The sequence below is a fragment of the Physella acuta genome, unplaced genomic scaffold, assembly GCF_028476545.2.
Source record: "Physella acuta isolate Inbredline_101_S28 unplaced genomic scaffold, ASM2847654v3 ptg000692l, whole genome shotgun sequence".
In the NCBI taxonomy this organism is placed as follows: Eukaryota; Metazoa; Mollusca; class Gastropoda; family Physidae; genus Physella; species Physella acuta.
This window is the reverse complement of record NW_026732211.1, coordinates 119,978-135,268: the sequence shown is the minus strand read 5'-3', so window position 1 is coordinate 135,268 and position 15,291 is coordinate 119,978. Positions and strand designations below refer to the sequence as shown.

At 44.4% G+C, this 15,291-nt stretch overlaps 1 protein-coding gene across 3 annotated transcripts in view; it reads right to left on the bottom strand.

Moving 5' to 3' along the window:
• The window catches only part of LOC131949369 (phosphonoacetaldehyde hydrolase), a 34,308-nt gene that overhangs the window by 8,817 nt on the left and 10,200 nt on the right, over positions 1–15,291 (bottom strand). For 2 of the 3 annotated variants that reach the window (XM_059311231.1, XM_059311232.1), the window contains exon 3: positions 2,729–2,945. In XM_059311231.1, the coding sequence (XP_059167214.1) occupies positions 2,729–2,929 (201 nt within the window). In that variant the 5' untranslated portion in view covers positions 2,930–2,945. Of the gene's footprint in view, positions 1–2,728; positions 2,946–3,967; positions 4,014–15,291 lie in introns of those variants that run through there. The other variant, XM_059311233.1, reaches the window with a different exon arrangement.

Sequence of the window (15,291 nt, the reverse complement as noted above, 5' to 3'; positions counted from 1 at the left end):
CTTGACACAGTCATGACACACACACACTTGACAGTCATGACACACACACACACTTGACACAGTCATGACACACACACACACACTTGACACAGTCATGACACACACTTGACACAGTCATGACACACTTGACACAGTCATGACACACACACACTTGACACAATCATGACACACTTGACACAGTCATGACACACACACACACTTGACACAGTCATGACACACACACACTTGACACAGTCATGACACACTTGACACAATCATGACACACACACACTTGACACAGTCATGACACACACTTGACAGTCATGACACACACTTGACAGTCATACACACACTTGACACAGTCATGACATAAAACGGCTGAACAGTTAAACAGAAACCTGATCTACATGGTAAAATACATTGACCAGCATAACCTTACAGGTCAAAATTCAGTGGCAACTTTTTTAAACATTTCATAATCTTGTTACCAGACTTAGATTTTACCTACATTACTGATTGTAATTAAATTAACTGGATTTCTGATGTAGTAGGAGATTTTTTTAACAAAGTCAATTAAAATAGAGCCATTTTAAAACTAGAAAGGTCAGTAACCTGAAGTTTGTTTACCACGGACTGAATGTTAACTGTAACACAGGTCAACATAACCCAAGCTGTCACCACATGTAAACATTAGGGGGTCACCATAGGTTCAAGGGTCAAAGATCAGGTTTTTATTTAAAGGGTGGGTAGCAGATGCTAAATGATGTGCTAGTTACTAACAGGTCAAACCAGCTGGTATTGTCTGTTTTAAGATGTCAACATGACATTTGGTGTCAGTTGTATAGTGACCACTTGACAGTTACTTTCAGTAGTCAACTGTATTAGCATGATGTGACATTTCTAAATAGCATTTAAACACTGTCCATGACAGCAATCAAACAACCACACCACCAATCAACCACACCACCAATCAACCACACCACCAATCAACCACACCACCAATCAACCACACCACCAATCAACCACACCACCAATCAACCACACCACCAATCAACCACACCACCAATCAACCACACCACCAATCAACCACACCACCAATCAACCACACCACCAATCAACCACACCACCAATCAACCACACCACCAATCAACCACACCACCAATCAACCACACCACCAATCAACCACACCACCAATCAACCACACCACCAATCAACCACACCACCAATCAACCACACCACCAATCAACCACACCACCAATCAACCACACCACCAATCAACCACACCACCAATCAACCACACCACCAATCAACCACACCACCAATCAACCACACCACCAATCAACCACACCACCAATCAACCACACCACCAATCAACCACACCACCAATCAACCACACCACCAATCCACCACCTCCACAACACCAATCCACCACCACCACAACACCAATCCACCACCACCACAACACCAATCAACCACCACCACAACACCAATCAACCACCACCACAACACTAATCAACCACCACCACAACACTAATCAACCACCACCACAACACTAATCAACCACCACCTCAACACCAATCAACCACCACCACAACTCTAATCAAACCACCATGACATTAATATTTTAACATCCAGCTGTAGCAATAACATTAATTTACTAGTGTCAAATTGTATGCTAATGTGAAATTTCATATCTAACCTAATTGGTGGCATTAAGCACAATTGTGTTTCCAGGCTAACTGCGTACAGCTAATTTACAAGTAATGTACAACGAATTTACCAAAATGTTTCATTGCTAGAGACCATGGGAACTGCCAAAAGTAGAATATTAGGGAATGAAAGAACCTGCAGAAAGTGCTGCATACAGAATGAAGCTGATTCTTTGTTCTTAAATTGTAAAACGGGAGAGTTTTCTCCAATTCATTTAACTTTTAACATGATGGATACACACGAAGTGCATGTTATGCAGATGACCATATTGATTCATATTTCAGCCTACTGTGTGTATGACTTAGCTTACTTGACTTAACCCTGTCAAGCCCTTGAGGTGCTAAAGGCTGCTTCCATAGCCTTTATTCAAGATCAAACTACAAGGCAGCAGTTCTTTGACTTTGGAGTTGTCTCCTAGATGAGTCATTGGAGAGCAGCGTTTCTTCCCACCGAAGGGAGTCTACCGCGCCCCCCCCCCCTGAACAAACTGGAATTTATATAGGAAATATAGTTTCCGCCCTCCCGGAAATTTTAGTCCCCTCCCCAAAAAGTTCAAGTGCACCAGCAGATAAAAGTCTGGAAGAAACACTGTTGGAGAGAAAAGCTGAAACCAGAGTCTGCTGCCTACACTGCCCATAACAGGTTGACACATAATCCATAATTTTGTTGAAATCCCTTCCAACTTTACAATTAAGAACAAAGGAGAAGATCCAGTGATTTAATAACAAAGGAGAAGATCCAGTGATTTAATAACAAAGGAGAAGATCCAGTGATTTAATAACAAAGGAGATGATCCAGTGATTTAATAACAAAGGAGAAGATCCAGTGATTTAATAACAAAGGAGAAGATCCAGTGATTTAATAACAAAGGAGAAGATCCAGTGATTTAATAACAAAGGAGAAGATCCAGTGATTTAATAACAAAGGAGAAGATCCAGTGATTTAATAACAAAGGAGAAGATCCAGTGATTTAATAACAAAGGAGAAGATCCAGTGATTTAATAACAAAGGAGAAGATCCAGTGATTTAATAAACATACCTTGATGTGGAGGTCCTTGCGGAGCCCCATGGGCAGTCTGGACTCCGTCATGGAGATGGGCACCTTGTGTTTCTTGAAGACGTCCACAAAGACGACGGCCGGTGCCAGAACGTACTTGTCTATGGTGGTGCCGCTCCAGTCGAGGATGCAGGCCTTGACTGGGCCCACGTAGTTGCGGGTGTAGCGGAATGTGGCGGCCATCTTTTGACTAGTCCAACTGATGAAATAAACAGATCTCAAGTTTACAATAAATCACAGAGATTAGGTGGGGGTTATACAGGCGGCCATCTTTAGACTAGTCCAACTGATGAAACAAAATGGAAAATTGTAATAAGTACTAGATCTCAAGTTTACAATAAAACAGATTAGGTGGGGGTTATACAGGCGGCCATCTTTAGACTTGTCCAACTGATGAAACAAAATGGAAAATTGTAATAAGAACTAGATCTCAAGTTTACAATAAATCACAGATTAGGCAGGGGATGTTATACAGCGCTTGTGAGAGGGGAGACGGTAAACACAACACCCCGTTAGACAGTGCCATCCCCCCCCCCCCCCCGTTAAACAGAGGACATTATGAATGGGTGAGCTATAAAAAAGGTATGTAGGGGGGAGGGGAGGGCTTTAGATGGTTAAGCTATAAAAAATGGGGGAGGGGACTTTAGATGGTTAAGCTTTAAAAAGGTGTGTGTGTGTGGGGGGGGGGGGGGCTTTAGATGGTTAAGCTTTAAAAAGGTGTGGGGGGGGGGGGGTTAGATGGTTAAGCTATAAAAAAGATGGGGGTGGGGGCTTTAGATGAAAATAGTAAAGGCATACAAGTACAAATTTCATTTATTTAAAAAGAACAACCGGACAAAAGTAAAAATACTTTAAAATTCTGCCGATAAAATCCAGTTTTCTGATGCATAGCTTAGTAGCCAATGCCTTGAAATACACGAGAAAAGTTAAAATCTAGTTTGCTAATCAGATTTTACAACTAGAACATTGAAGATGAATCACTACACAGCTGTTTAGCTTCAATTGGGTCACAGCTGAAGACAGTAAACTCAGTACAGGGGAGATAACTTGTGCGTAAATACGTTCAATGCACAAGTTTAAAAAAATCTATATCGAAAAACTTCAGAAACAGCTTTACACTGTTAGTATTAGGCTTAACTTTAAAAATTTAAACAAGCGTTATATCGACGCATAGAGTAATTTTTAACAGCTAGAACTTCCAATAAATTTTAATCATCCTACCTGAACTGAAAACCTGTTAGATTTGTAAAACACCAAAGACTCCACACCACACGACACAGATAAACACAGTACTACGACCTGAGAAAATTCTCTGATGCCTATCGTTTTTAAACCAGCAGATCACGTGACTGGAACTAAATCCATGTAAATGATGTTACGTACCCCCTTCTCTAATCCTTTCGAACTAGTCAGGGGATCGTAAACAAGAAGAAGAAAAATAAAAATAAATAAAAGCCAACTTCAGTAATCTCTATTTATTCGCCACAAATCACAACACTTAAACATTAACCCGCCACCGAAGTACAACAATCAGAAAAATACACCAGTAACTACAACAACTAAAGTTCTTAGTACGACTACCCTACTTGTCCCTAACTGTCTAGCCTAGCCTAAGTCTAAAACATGTCGTGGCTTTCCACTAGCTCACAGAGACGACCCATGTCTCCTCTACCTAGCTATCCGAGACGAGTACGTCCGTCTCCGAGTGCGTGTCCCGAGTGTCTGTGTGTGTGAGTGTCCCTAGTCTCCGGTCTACCCTCCTAAAGTACTCGTCCCCCGCCCTACACCGTGGGAACGATTTTAATTAAGGCCTGACCCTAGGTCATATCCGTCCATGACGGTCCCCTCGGCCCCCTCCGACCTGGAAGGTTTTTTTCCCAGCCGTAAAACACGGACCGTCACTAGCCTAGATCAAGCATCAACGGTCAGCCCGTGGTGTCACCAGGTAATTTATGGGCTGTTGGCCACGTTAATAGCCGAGTCCCCCAAGACCCCAAGTCTGCCACGCCTACACGCGTGGAATCTAATCCGGTGTGGCCATCACGGCCCAAAGATTCTCACGACCAGCACTGGTCAGTGCATTAACATGCCTAAGCATTTCATTCTAATTACCTGGCCCTCCTCGATGGGACCAAACCCAGGTAAAGATCACTTGGGGTCGTAACACCACCCCCCTTCAAGAAATTAATTCGCCACTTGGTGAATTAATTGAACATTTCTTATTAGACCACCAGCCCAATCTCACAACTCCTCAAAAGTCCCAGAATAAACCTAAATAGGACTAAAACAATTTAACATCATCATTATAAAAAGAAATAAGAAACGTGGATGATCTAGTCATAATAACAAATTTGACTAAATACACCAACCACAATGTCATCAAACATAGACATCAAAGTAAATAAAACCGCAAATCTGCAACACATATGTCACTGTCGCAAATAATCTTAATATTGAAACCAACAGTCTTCGTTTTACTGATAGTTACGTCATCAGTCAACAAAACCTGTCAATACAATTAAAAACTGTCACGAATTCATCATCATGTAAAACATCAATAACACATTTTTTTTTTTTTTTCAAACAAGACATGTAAAAGGTACACTCTTTAAGCCTGAAAACAGTTCATTTTGATTAGAACACTTGCGTCCTGGGAAAACATGAAACAGTCTATCTTGGGAACAGTTCTAATAGGTTTGAAACACAAATTAGTTTTCCGTCTTTCGGGTCATCATGAGTCCGTAAACATAAAACTTAAGCCGAACTTTATACCGGCGCGGCACAATTTTAGAAACAGAAGTATTGTCCGTCCACACCAATAACGACTCGCACATAAGGCGTGGCTTCACAGGACAGCTTGCACTAATGCCATGTTTTGACTCGATGTTAATCCTGAACATCGAGGCACACAAAGAGGGAACGATTACCCGCCCCGTCTCCATGAAAGCGATGGGGTATGCGCTCGCATGTACGCACCCTCGGTTGAAGTGACCCGCTGAGGTCACCGTCTCCAGGTTGTTGGTCTCGACCGGGTCGGTCAGAGAACCGTAAATCACCTCCGTGATAAGGGGAGGGAAGCCTGAGTTAGGCTCAACTCCTAAACAAGAGGTAACAACTACGCTTGTCACCGACGTTGACAAAAGATTCGTCGTCTCCTCAAACTCGGGATGTAGAACACCATCCGCGTGACCTCCAGGTGAGGTCATGGCCTCCAGGTTGCTGGTCTTGACCGGGTCGGTCAGAGAACAATAAATCACCACCGAGATAAGGGGAGGGAAGCCTGAGTTAGGCTCATTTCCTAAACAAAAGGTAACGACTTTGCTCGTCACCGCTGACAAAAGATTCACCGACTCTTCGATCTCTGGATGTAGAACACCATCCACGTGACCTCCAGGTGAGGTCATGGCCTCTGGGTTGCTGGACTTGGTCGGGGAGAAATTAAACACTGCTGTGATAATGGGAGGACAGCCCGTGTTAGGCTCACCTCCAAGACAATGGGTAACAATTTCGTCTGTTACCGAGGCTGGCAGAAGATTCGTTGACTCGTCTAACTGAGGGTGTAGGTCACCATTCACATGACCTCCAGTTAAGGTCATGACGCCTTCAAGACCACAAGTGGTAAGGTCTTGATCAGATGCAGTTACTGGTTCAGGTTCAGACGAGGACAGCCTGTTCTCATGGGTATTCACTCTCTCGGTGGTTACCGTGATTTCAGCGGTGGTTGTAACCACTGGTTCTGATATTGACTGCCCCTTTTCATGACTGGTCAACATCAGAGTGGTTGCCGTTATATCATCGGTGGTTGTATCCACTGGGTCAGATATTGACAGCCCCTTTTCATGACTGGTCAACATTAGAGTGGTCGCCGTGATTTTATCTAAACCAATAACTTGCTGACTGCCTTCAGTACTTGTCGGCACACAACTCTCAACTCGTAAGCTATCAGCACGTTTTGACGTTTGTGCTGGTTGTGCTAGGTTAGAGTCGACTTCAGGGACTGAGCCAAAGCTAGTGGCAGCCTTAGTCTGAGACTGACAAAACTCACTACCTACTCTATCAGACAACAAACTATCTTCATCTCTATACCGATCCTCGGAAACTACTACACTGGCCTGAGAGAAAACAGAGACAGATTCTGGAAAGTCAAACAACCCACTAAGTTGCGCCTCCTCCCATAGCCTAAGTAAATCCCGTTCCCTCCTGATCTCTAATAGTTTAACTTCATGTCCGAACAGTTTCTCTAAACTTTTAATGTTAATTTCCTTCCAAGATTCTGACATGAATATATCCCTCCTGATCTCTAACAACTTATCCTCTTTTTCTCTCGCGATCTCTAACAACTTAGCTTGAAACTTTCTCTCAATTTCTTCTACTCTAATACGTCCTATCTCATAATATTCTATCGAGTCTAGACACTCCTCCTCTAATCTACCTGTATTCACTAACTCAACACAAATATGATCTCGTAGAACTCTATCTCTATCCGAGACATCACCCTCTAGTCCTAGCTCCTCAACTAGTCGCAACAACTCTACGCGACAAAACCTGTCTAAAACTTCTAGAGTTGGACACTCAATAAAACTCATTACGTCCATGATTCACACTTACGGAACTTATTCAGCTAAATGGTGGCGGTTAACTATTAAAAATGTGGCTCACAACAAACAACTTTAACTTAAACATTAAAAGTAGGGCTATCACCTTTGACACTTGAAACAGGTAGACACCAGCTATACTGGGCCAACCAAACTAAGATATCCAGCTACACTGGATCACAAACGATTTACTCACGTATACTGGGAATGGACCCTCCAGCTATACTGAGCAAACCAAACAAAAATTACGAATTTATTCACGTACCTGGGAATTGACCCTCCAGCTGTACTGAATAAACCCGAACACTCCAGTTCCACTGGACCAAACAAAAAACATTCAAGTATACTGGGCATTAATCCCTCCAGCTATACTGAATAAAAATAAAAATTCCAGCTCTACTGGACCAACATATAAACAGCATAATAAACTCAGTGTCAATACAAAGGTGATAAGCTCGCTACTTACTCAATGTTTGGAAAACTCTCCTGATTCCGTGAACAACTTTACTCTCACTACTCATAAAACTTAAAACTAAAACACAAGCTCGTGAGCCCCCAACTGAAAATGGCATCAAAAGAAACTATTCAACTCGTTGTCTGTCCTATCCCGGACTCTAGCCGCCAATTGTTACGCCCCCCCTCCGACCTGGAAGGTTTTTTTCCCAGCCGTAAAACACGGACCGTCACTAGCCTAGATCAAGCATCAACGGTCAGCCCGTGGTGTCACCAGGTAATTTATGGGCTGTTGGCCACGTTAATAGCCGAGTCCCCCAAGACCCCAAGTCTGCCACGCCTACACGCGTGGAATCTAATCCGGTGTGGCCATCACGGCCCAAAGATTCTCACGACCAGCACTGGTCAGTGCATTAACATGCCTAAGCATTTCATTCTAATTACCTGGCCCTCCTCGATGGGACCAAACCCAGGTAAAGATCACTTGGGGTCGTAACAATGACCTTAGTTGAGTGCCACGGTTTTCGCGGGTGGTTGAGACATGCGGAAACACCTGGTGCATACGGTTAGATGGGTGTCAACACACCATAACACCAATCTTGAAATAGATTCACAGCGGGGGGGGGGGGGGCAAACAGTCTTGGATAGGGCTAGAGGGGTGTCTAAACACCATAACACCACTCATGTGATAGGGGTCGGATACTCAGATGGGTGTTTACCTCCCAAACATTCTAACTGCTACGTCTATTACTCTTTTGAAAATTGAAAGGAAATAATTATCACATTTTAAACTCACTTGCTCGTTATTAAAGTTAAATTAAACAGTCTTTTAAGTACAAATCGACAATTTTTATAAGGGATGGGGGTGACCTAGCGACGTCCCTGGCTACGGGAAGTGTCGAGATTTAAAAAGAAAAGACACTAAATTTTATCGCTGCTGAAGATGTTACTTGTGGTGTACATTAAAGTTAATCTCTAACTTTGAAGTTCACAGACCTCGCTCAGCTACAGATCTCCGCAACGTGTTTACAATATTGACATGAAGAGAGAATAACCGAATCTGTGCTTAAACGTTGTTTACTGGCCTGTAAACAAACCGGTTTCCATGGCAACTTAAGTTGGTTTAGGTAAATCCTCCCACTCTCAACACTGATGTTAACGGCGGAAATTTCTTCAATCAATAACTACCCACAACACATTAGACGAGTACTGTGACACGCAACACACGAGCATGTAACACGCAACACATGAGCACGCAACACATGAGCACGCAACACATGAGCACGCAACACATGAGCACGCAACACATGAGCACGCAACACATGAGCACGCAACACATGAGCACGCAACACATGAGCACGCAACACATGAGCACGCAACACATGAGCACGCAACACATGAGCACGCAACACATGAGCACGCAACACATGAGCACGCAACACATGAGCACGCAACACATGAGCACGCAACACATGAGCACGCAACACATGAGCACGCAACACATGAGCACGCAACACATGAGCACGCAACACATGAGCACGCAACACATGAGCACGCAACACATGAGCACGCAACACACGAGCACGCAACACACGAGCACGCAACACACGAGCACGCAACACACGAGCACGCAACACACGAGCACGCAACACACGGGCACGCAACACATGGGCACGCAACACATGGGCACGCAACACACGAGCACGCAACACACGAGCACGCAACACACGAGCACGCAACACACGAGCACGCAACACACGAGCACGCAACACACGAGCACGCAACACACGAGCACGCAACACACGAGCACGCAACACATGGGCACGCAACACATGAGCACGCAACACATGAGCACGCAACACATGAGCACTCAACACATGAGCACTCAACGCATGAGCACTCAACGCATTAGCACGCAACACATGAGCACTCAACACATGAGCACTCAACGCATCGGCCAACTAGCAGGCATGGCATAGGGCCTACACGACGTGCATTAGGCCTAAGGACATATGTATATTTCCCACCCAAACTATTTACTTCAATATTTAGATTTACATCCTATGAATAGTACATCATCTACTTCGCGTGTATGAAACTAAGAGTTATTTACATTAACTGTCATCACCCCCTCCCCCCATACAGGCATGTGTTTACTGTCAGTTGTTTACAAAACACGAGACAGATGGGAGGGGGGGGGGTGAGGAGGGAACAACAACATGCCACATCTGGTGACGTCAGTCACGTGCTAATAATGACGTGTCCACGCGCCAAAAGACAAGTGGCCTTGAGATTACAGGGAAAGGGGGGGGGGAGGCATGACTGACATGTTGGTTAAGTGACAACCAGAGGACATAAAGAGTATTAAGTCTGCAACTTGTCTGTCATGTGTATTAAATCCTGTAAGAACACGTTTGGCCGAACTGCACTAGGCTATAAAAAAAGTAATTGTATTACTGCAATATTAACTACCGGTTTGTCAAAGTGGTTTCTCTGTAATAATTAAAAATATTTACCACAGAAAAGCTTTAACAATTTAAGTTGGGAATCCACGCAATGAAGTTCTACAAGCGGTCACAACAAGGGACTAATGACGTGCACATTAACGTGAGAACGTGTATGTTGTCGGGAAAACAACTTGTGGGTTAGATTAGGAGGGAGTGTGTTGGACAGATAAGACGAAAGGTCAGGGACGAAATAGCCGGGCGTTGACAGGGAAGTGGTCACTGGGGTTTGGACCAGATGGTGATAACGGTGGCCCTGAGGGAGACGGTGGCCCTGAGAGAGACGGTGGCCCTGAGAGAGACGGTGGCCCTGAGAGAGACGGTGGCCCTGAGAGAGACGGTGGCCCTGAGAGAGACGGTGGCCCTGAGAGAGACGGTGGCCCTGAGAGAGACGGTGGCCCTGAGAGAGACGGTGGCCCTGAGAGAGACGGTGGCCCTGAGAGAGACGGTGGCCCTGAGAGAGACGGTGGCCCTGAGAGAGACGGTGGCCCTGAGAGAGACGGTGGCCCTGAGAGAGACGGTGGCCCTGAGAGAGACGGTGGCCCTGAGAGAGACGGTGGCCCTGAGAGAGACGGTGGCCCTGAGAGAGACGGTGGCCCTGAGAGAGACGGTGGCCCTGAGAGAGACGGTGGCCCTGAGAGAGACGGTGGCCCTGAGAGAGACGGTGGCCCTGAGAGAGACGGTGGCCCTGAGAGAGACGGTGGCCCTGAGAGAGACGGTGGCCCTGAGAGAGACGGTGGCCCTGAGAGAGACGGTGGCCCTGAGAGAGACGGTGGCCCTGAGAGAGACGGTGGCCCTGAGAGAGACGGTGGCCCTGAGAGAGACGGTGGCCATGAGAGAGACGGTGGCCCTGAGAGAGACGGTGGCCCTGAGAGAGACGGTGGCCCTGAGAGAGACGGTGGCCCTGAGAGAGACGGTGGCCCTGAGAGAGACGGTGGCCCTGAGAGAGACGGTGGCCCTGAAAGACAGCGTGGCCCTGAAAGACAGCGTGGCCCTGAAAGACAGCGTGGCCCTGAAAGACAGCGTGGCCCTGAAAGACAGCGTGGCCCTGAAAGACAGCGTGGCCCTGAAAGACAGCGTGGCCCTGAAAGACAGCGTGGCCCTGAAAGACACTGCGGTCGTTAGACCACAAAGACCGTGAACGCCAATGCCGATGAGACATGAACAATCATAACCGTGGCCGTGACAACTAGACTTCAAGGCTTATAGGAAAGGCTAGGGACGTACCGCTATGTATCACATTTAATGGTTACAGTAATTGCGTATAGAAATACGTAATTGAAAAGCAGACTTATAAATCTTGATTAACAAACAATTTGTCACTTAAACATGAACTAACACGGGAATTTCCCGAATCTTTAACATTGCCTACATGAAGCTAGCCTCGTGATGGTGACATAAAATCTAGGCCTATCCTACCAGTCCTAGCCCACAAGACTTTCTGGCATAATCCTGGGTGATTCCAGCACAGATTAGCACGGATCAAACTTTACACTGTTAATCTCCAGGCACCACTGGATACAAAATTAAATCAGCGGATTAACTTACCTGTATGACAACACGGAAACTCCGGCTCAAAATGACCGTACAGTTGGAAATGTCCGGCTTATATTCACGTCTGCTATCGCGTCACCTACTCATTACGTCACCGCCATCAAAATCTGCAGTCGTTGCTATCCACTGTCCACTACTGTCCAGTCATCGTTGACCCATAATCCCCTGATTATCTGATTAGCAAAACCACTTGAGTTTTATCTATACTAGCAGGAATTGACCGCAGGTCAGCCCACCTTTGTCACCCCATCTTAGGTCATCACCTCATGTCAGACTATCATAAGGTTAAATTACCTCCCCTCCTTACCTACAGAGCATCAGTAAAAGCAGCTAATCGGATTACAATATGATTCTCGTGTAAATAGAAAGCACGGCTCACAACACACAAAAATTATACGGATCTATTCACTCAGTGACGCGGGCCCAACTCCCCTCAATAGTGTATCTCATGACGCAGCAATAATCTTGTTTACAAAGAAATCAATGGACAATCGATTGAAATCCTATCAAGAGTTCGTCGATATTTAACCATCAGTGAGAAAAGTTATTAAATTGGCTTCAAAGTAGCCAATCTTGTGACAAATCATAAAATTAAGTTTCAATAGTGTTCAACTGAACGTATGTTCATGTGGTGTTGATGGTGTATTGACTTAGTTGGGATTCCTCACATGTTGGCTGTACTTAACGATACAGCTGACAGATACACGCTGTAAACAGCTTAACCACGTGCGACCATCAATCATATTGTACAATCTTAGATACCGCCACGTCACAAAAATCTGTTCACTTTCATGAATAGAAATGTTTTTTGTTTTTTTGTTCACTTTAGGTCGTCGTGACCTGTAGATTACCTGGCTGTGCACTTAGTTGTTGAACGGCATAGGTATAAACGTGACATTTTAGCACCACCACAACCCTAGCCTCAACCCAACCACAACCCTAACCCCAACCCGACCGCAACCCTAGCCCCAACCCGACCGCAACCCTAGCCCCAACCCGACCGCAACCCTAGCCCCAACCCGACCGCAACCCTAGCCCCAACCCGACCGCAACCCTAGCCCCAACCCGACCGCAACCCTAGCCCCAACCCGACCGCAACCCTAGCCCCAACCGGACCGCAACCCTAGCCCCAACCCGACCACAACCCTAGCCCCAACCCGACCGCAACCCTAGCCCCAACCCGACCGCAACCCTAGCCCCAACCCTAAATTCAAGTATACCACAACCCGACCACAACCCTAACCTCAACCCTAAATTCAAGTATACCACAACCCGACCACAACCCTAACCTCAACCCTAAATTCAAGTATACCACAACCCGACCGCTTATACGTGGTGACAACAAAAAACTAAGATAGGCCTACATGAGTACATGTCTGTGTCCTCACGAAAATGCTAACACATAAAAAAAACGAACCTGATATACATTAGACGCTGACACACTATACTGTAGTAATTGTACACACCCTTCAGTAAAACGAATGACAAGCGAAAACAGGTTTGCTGATGTAATTTGAGATACTATCGAACCAGGTAGGTGCCTATAATGGTGGCCAGTGATGCATACAAAGCCCCCCCCCCCCCCTGCTGAGTGGTGGACTGTAGGAACAGGTAATAGGTGGAGAGTCTGCACGGTTCAATTTTTTTTCTGGTGTTGTTAAGGTCAATATTCAAGTTAAGATTAGGTCATGGCTAGGGTTAGCGCTAGGGACAAAGTTTCATACGTCAACTCGACATTTTAACACGTTTTTATTAACTCAGCTTCGCGTGTGTTTGTTGTTAAAATTGACATCGAAAATTAGCCCACTTCTGATTGCTCTATAGATCTGAAATTTGGCATGCAGGTTACTTTTGCCTAACAATTTCAGATGCAATCATAAAAACTAGCAATTAGAGACCGTAATTAGCTTAATTTAATTACGCCCAAAGGACCATAAAATTGAGGACATGATTTCTAAAGATACCGACAAGACTGGAGGCTTGTTGACACAGTTACTTCGGTCCCAATCGATGTGAGCGCGCTGGCCGTGATCGTATAGTGGTTAGTACTTCGCGTTGTGGCCGCGACAACCCAGGTTCGAATCCTGGTCGCTCAAGATTTTTTTAGTCCGTGTATTTATCAACACTTTTTTAAAAACCACGTTTTTCATGTGTAGCAACGGACTAAAAAGGAGAAAATAAAATACTTAAAAAAAACTTTTTAAAAAACCACGTTTTTCTTGTGGACTAAAAAGTAGAAAATAACTATTTACATACATTTGATGAAAAAAAACGTGGGTCGGGCAGATGGGTCGGGAAATTTGATGGTGAACGTACCCACGTTTTTTGTCATCAAATGTATGTAAATAGTTATTTTCTACTTTTTAGTCCACAAGAAAAACGTGGTTTTTTAAAAAGTTTTTTTTAAGTATTTTATTCTTAACTCAGCTTCGCGTTTGTTTGTTTGTTTGGATGTTTGTTGTTAAAATTGACATCGAAAATTAGCCCACTTCTGATTGCTCTAGAGATCTGAAATTTGGCATGTAGGCTACTTTCGCCTAACAATTTCAGATGCAATCATAAAAACTAGCAATTAGAGACCGTAATTAGCTTAATTTAATTACGCCCCAAGGACCATAAAATTGAGGACATGATTCCTAAAGATACCGACAAGACTGGAGGCCTGTTGACACAGTTACTTGGGCCCCAATCGATGTGAGCGCGCTGGCCGTGATCGTATAGTGGTTAGTACTTCACGTTGTGGCCACGACAACCCAGGTTCGAATCCTGGTCGCTCAAGATTTTTAGTCCGTGTATTTATAAACACTTAGTCAAGTCATACTTAATCAAGTCATTAGATAAAGTAGAAAATAAACTATATAAAAAACTTTTTTAAAAACCACGTTTTTCATGTGTAGCAACGGACTAAAAAGGAGAAAATAAAATACTTAAAAAAAACTTTTTAAAAAACCACGTTTTTCTTGTGGACTAAAAAGTAGAAAATAAATTTTCATACATTTGATGACAAAAAACGTGGGTCGGGCAGATGGGTCGGGAACTTTGATGGTGAACGTACCCACGTTTTTTGTCATCAAATGTATGAAAATTTATTTTCTACTTTTTAGTCCACAAGAAAAACGTGGTTTTTTAAAAAGTTTTTTTTAAGTATTTTATTAAAGTATGCTTCTAATTTTAAAATAATCAGGTTAATTAGAAGGCTATTATGTGATAAGTACAGGTCTAAGTGCGAACCTATCCCTACACATTCATCAGCTACCAATGATACTCTCTCTTGTACTTTGACTCGCGGCCATCTTGTCACAAGCAGCGGCACGGTGCACCACTGCAGCGCAAGACGCTAATGTAAATAGACGGCTGACCCTGAGGTCTGACCTAGTTTTTGTCAACATGTCAACAACTATCTTGCTCACTCGCACGAGCTGGTATTTACGTGGACTTT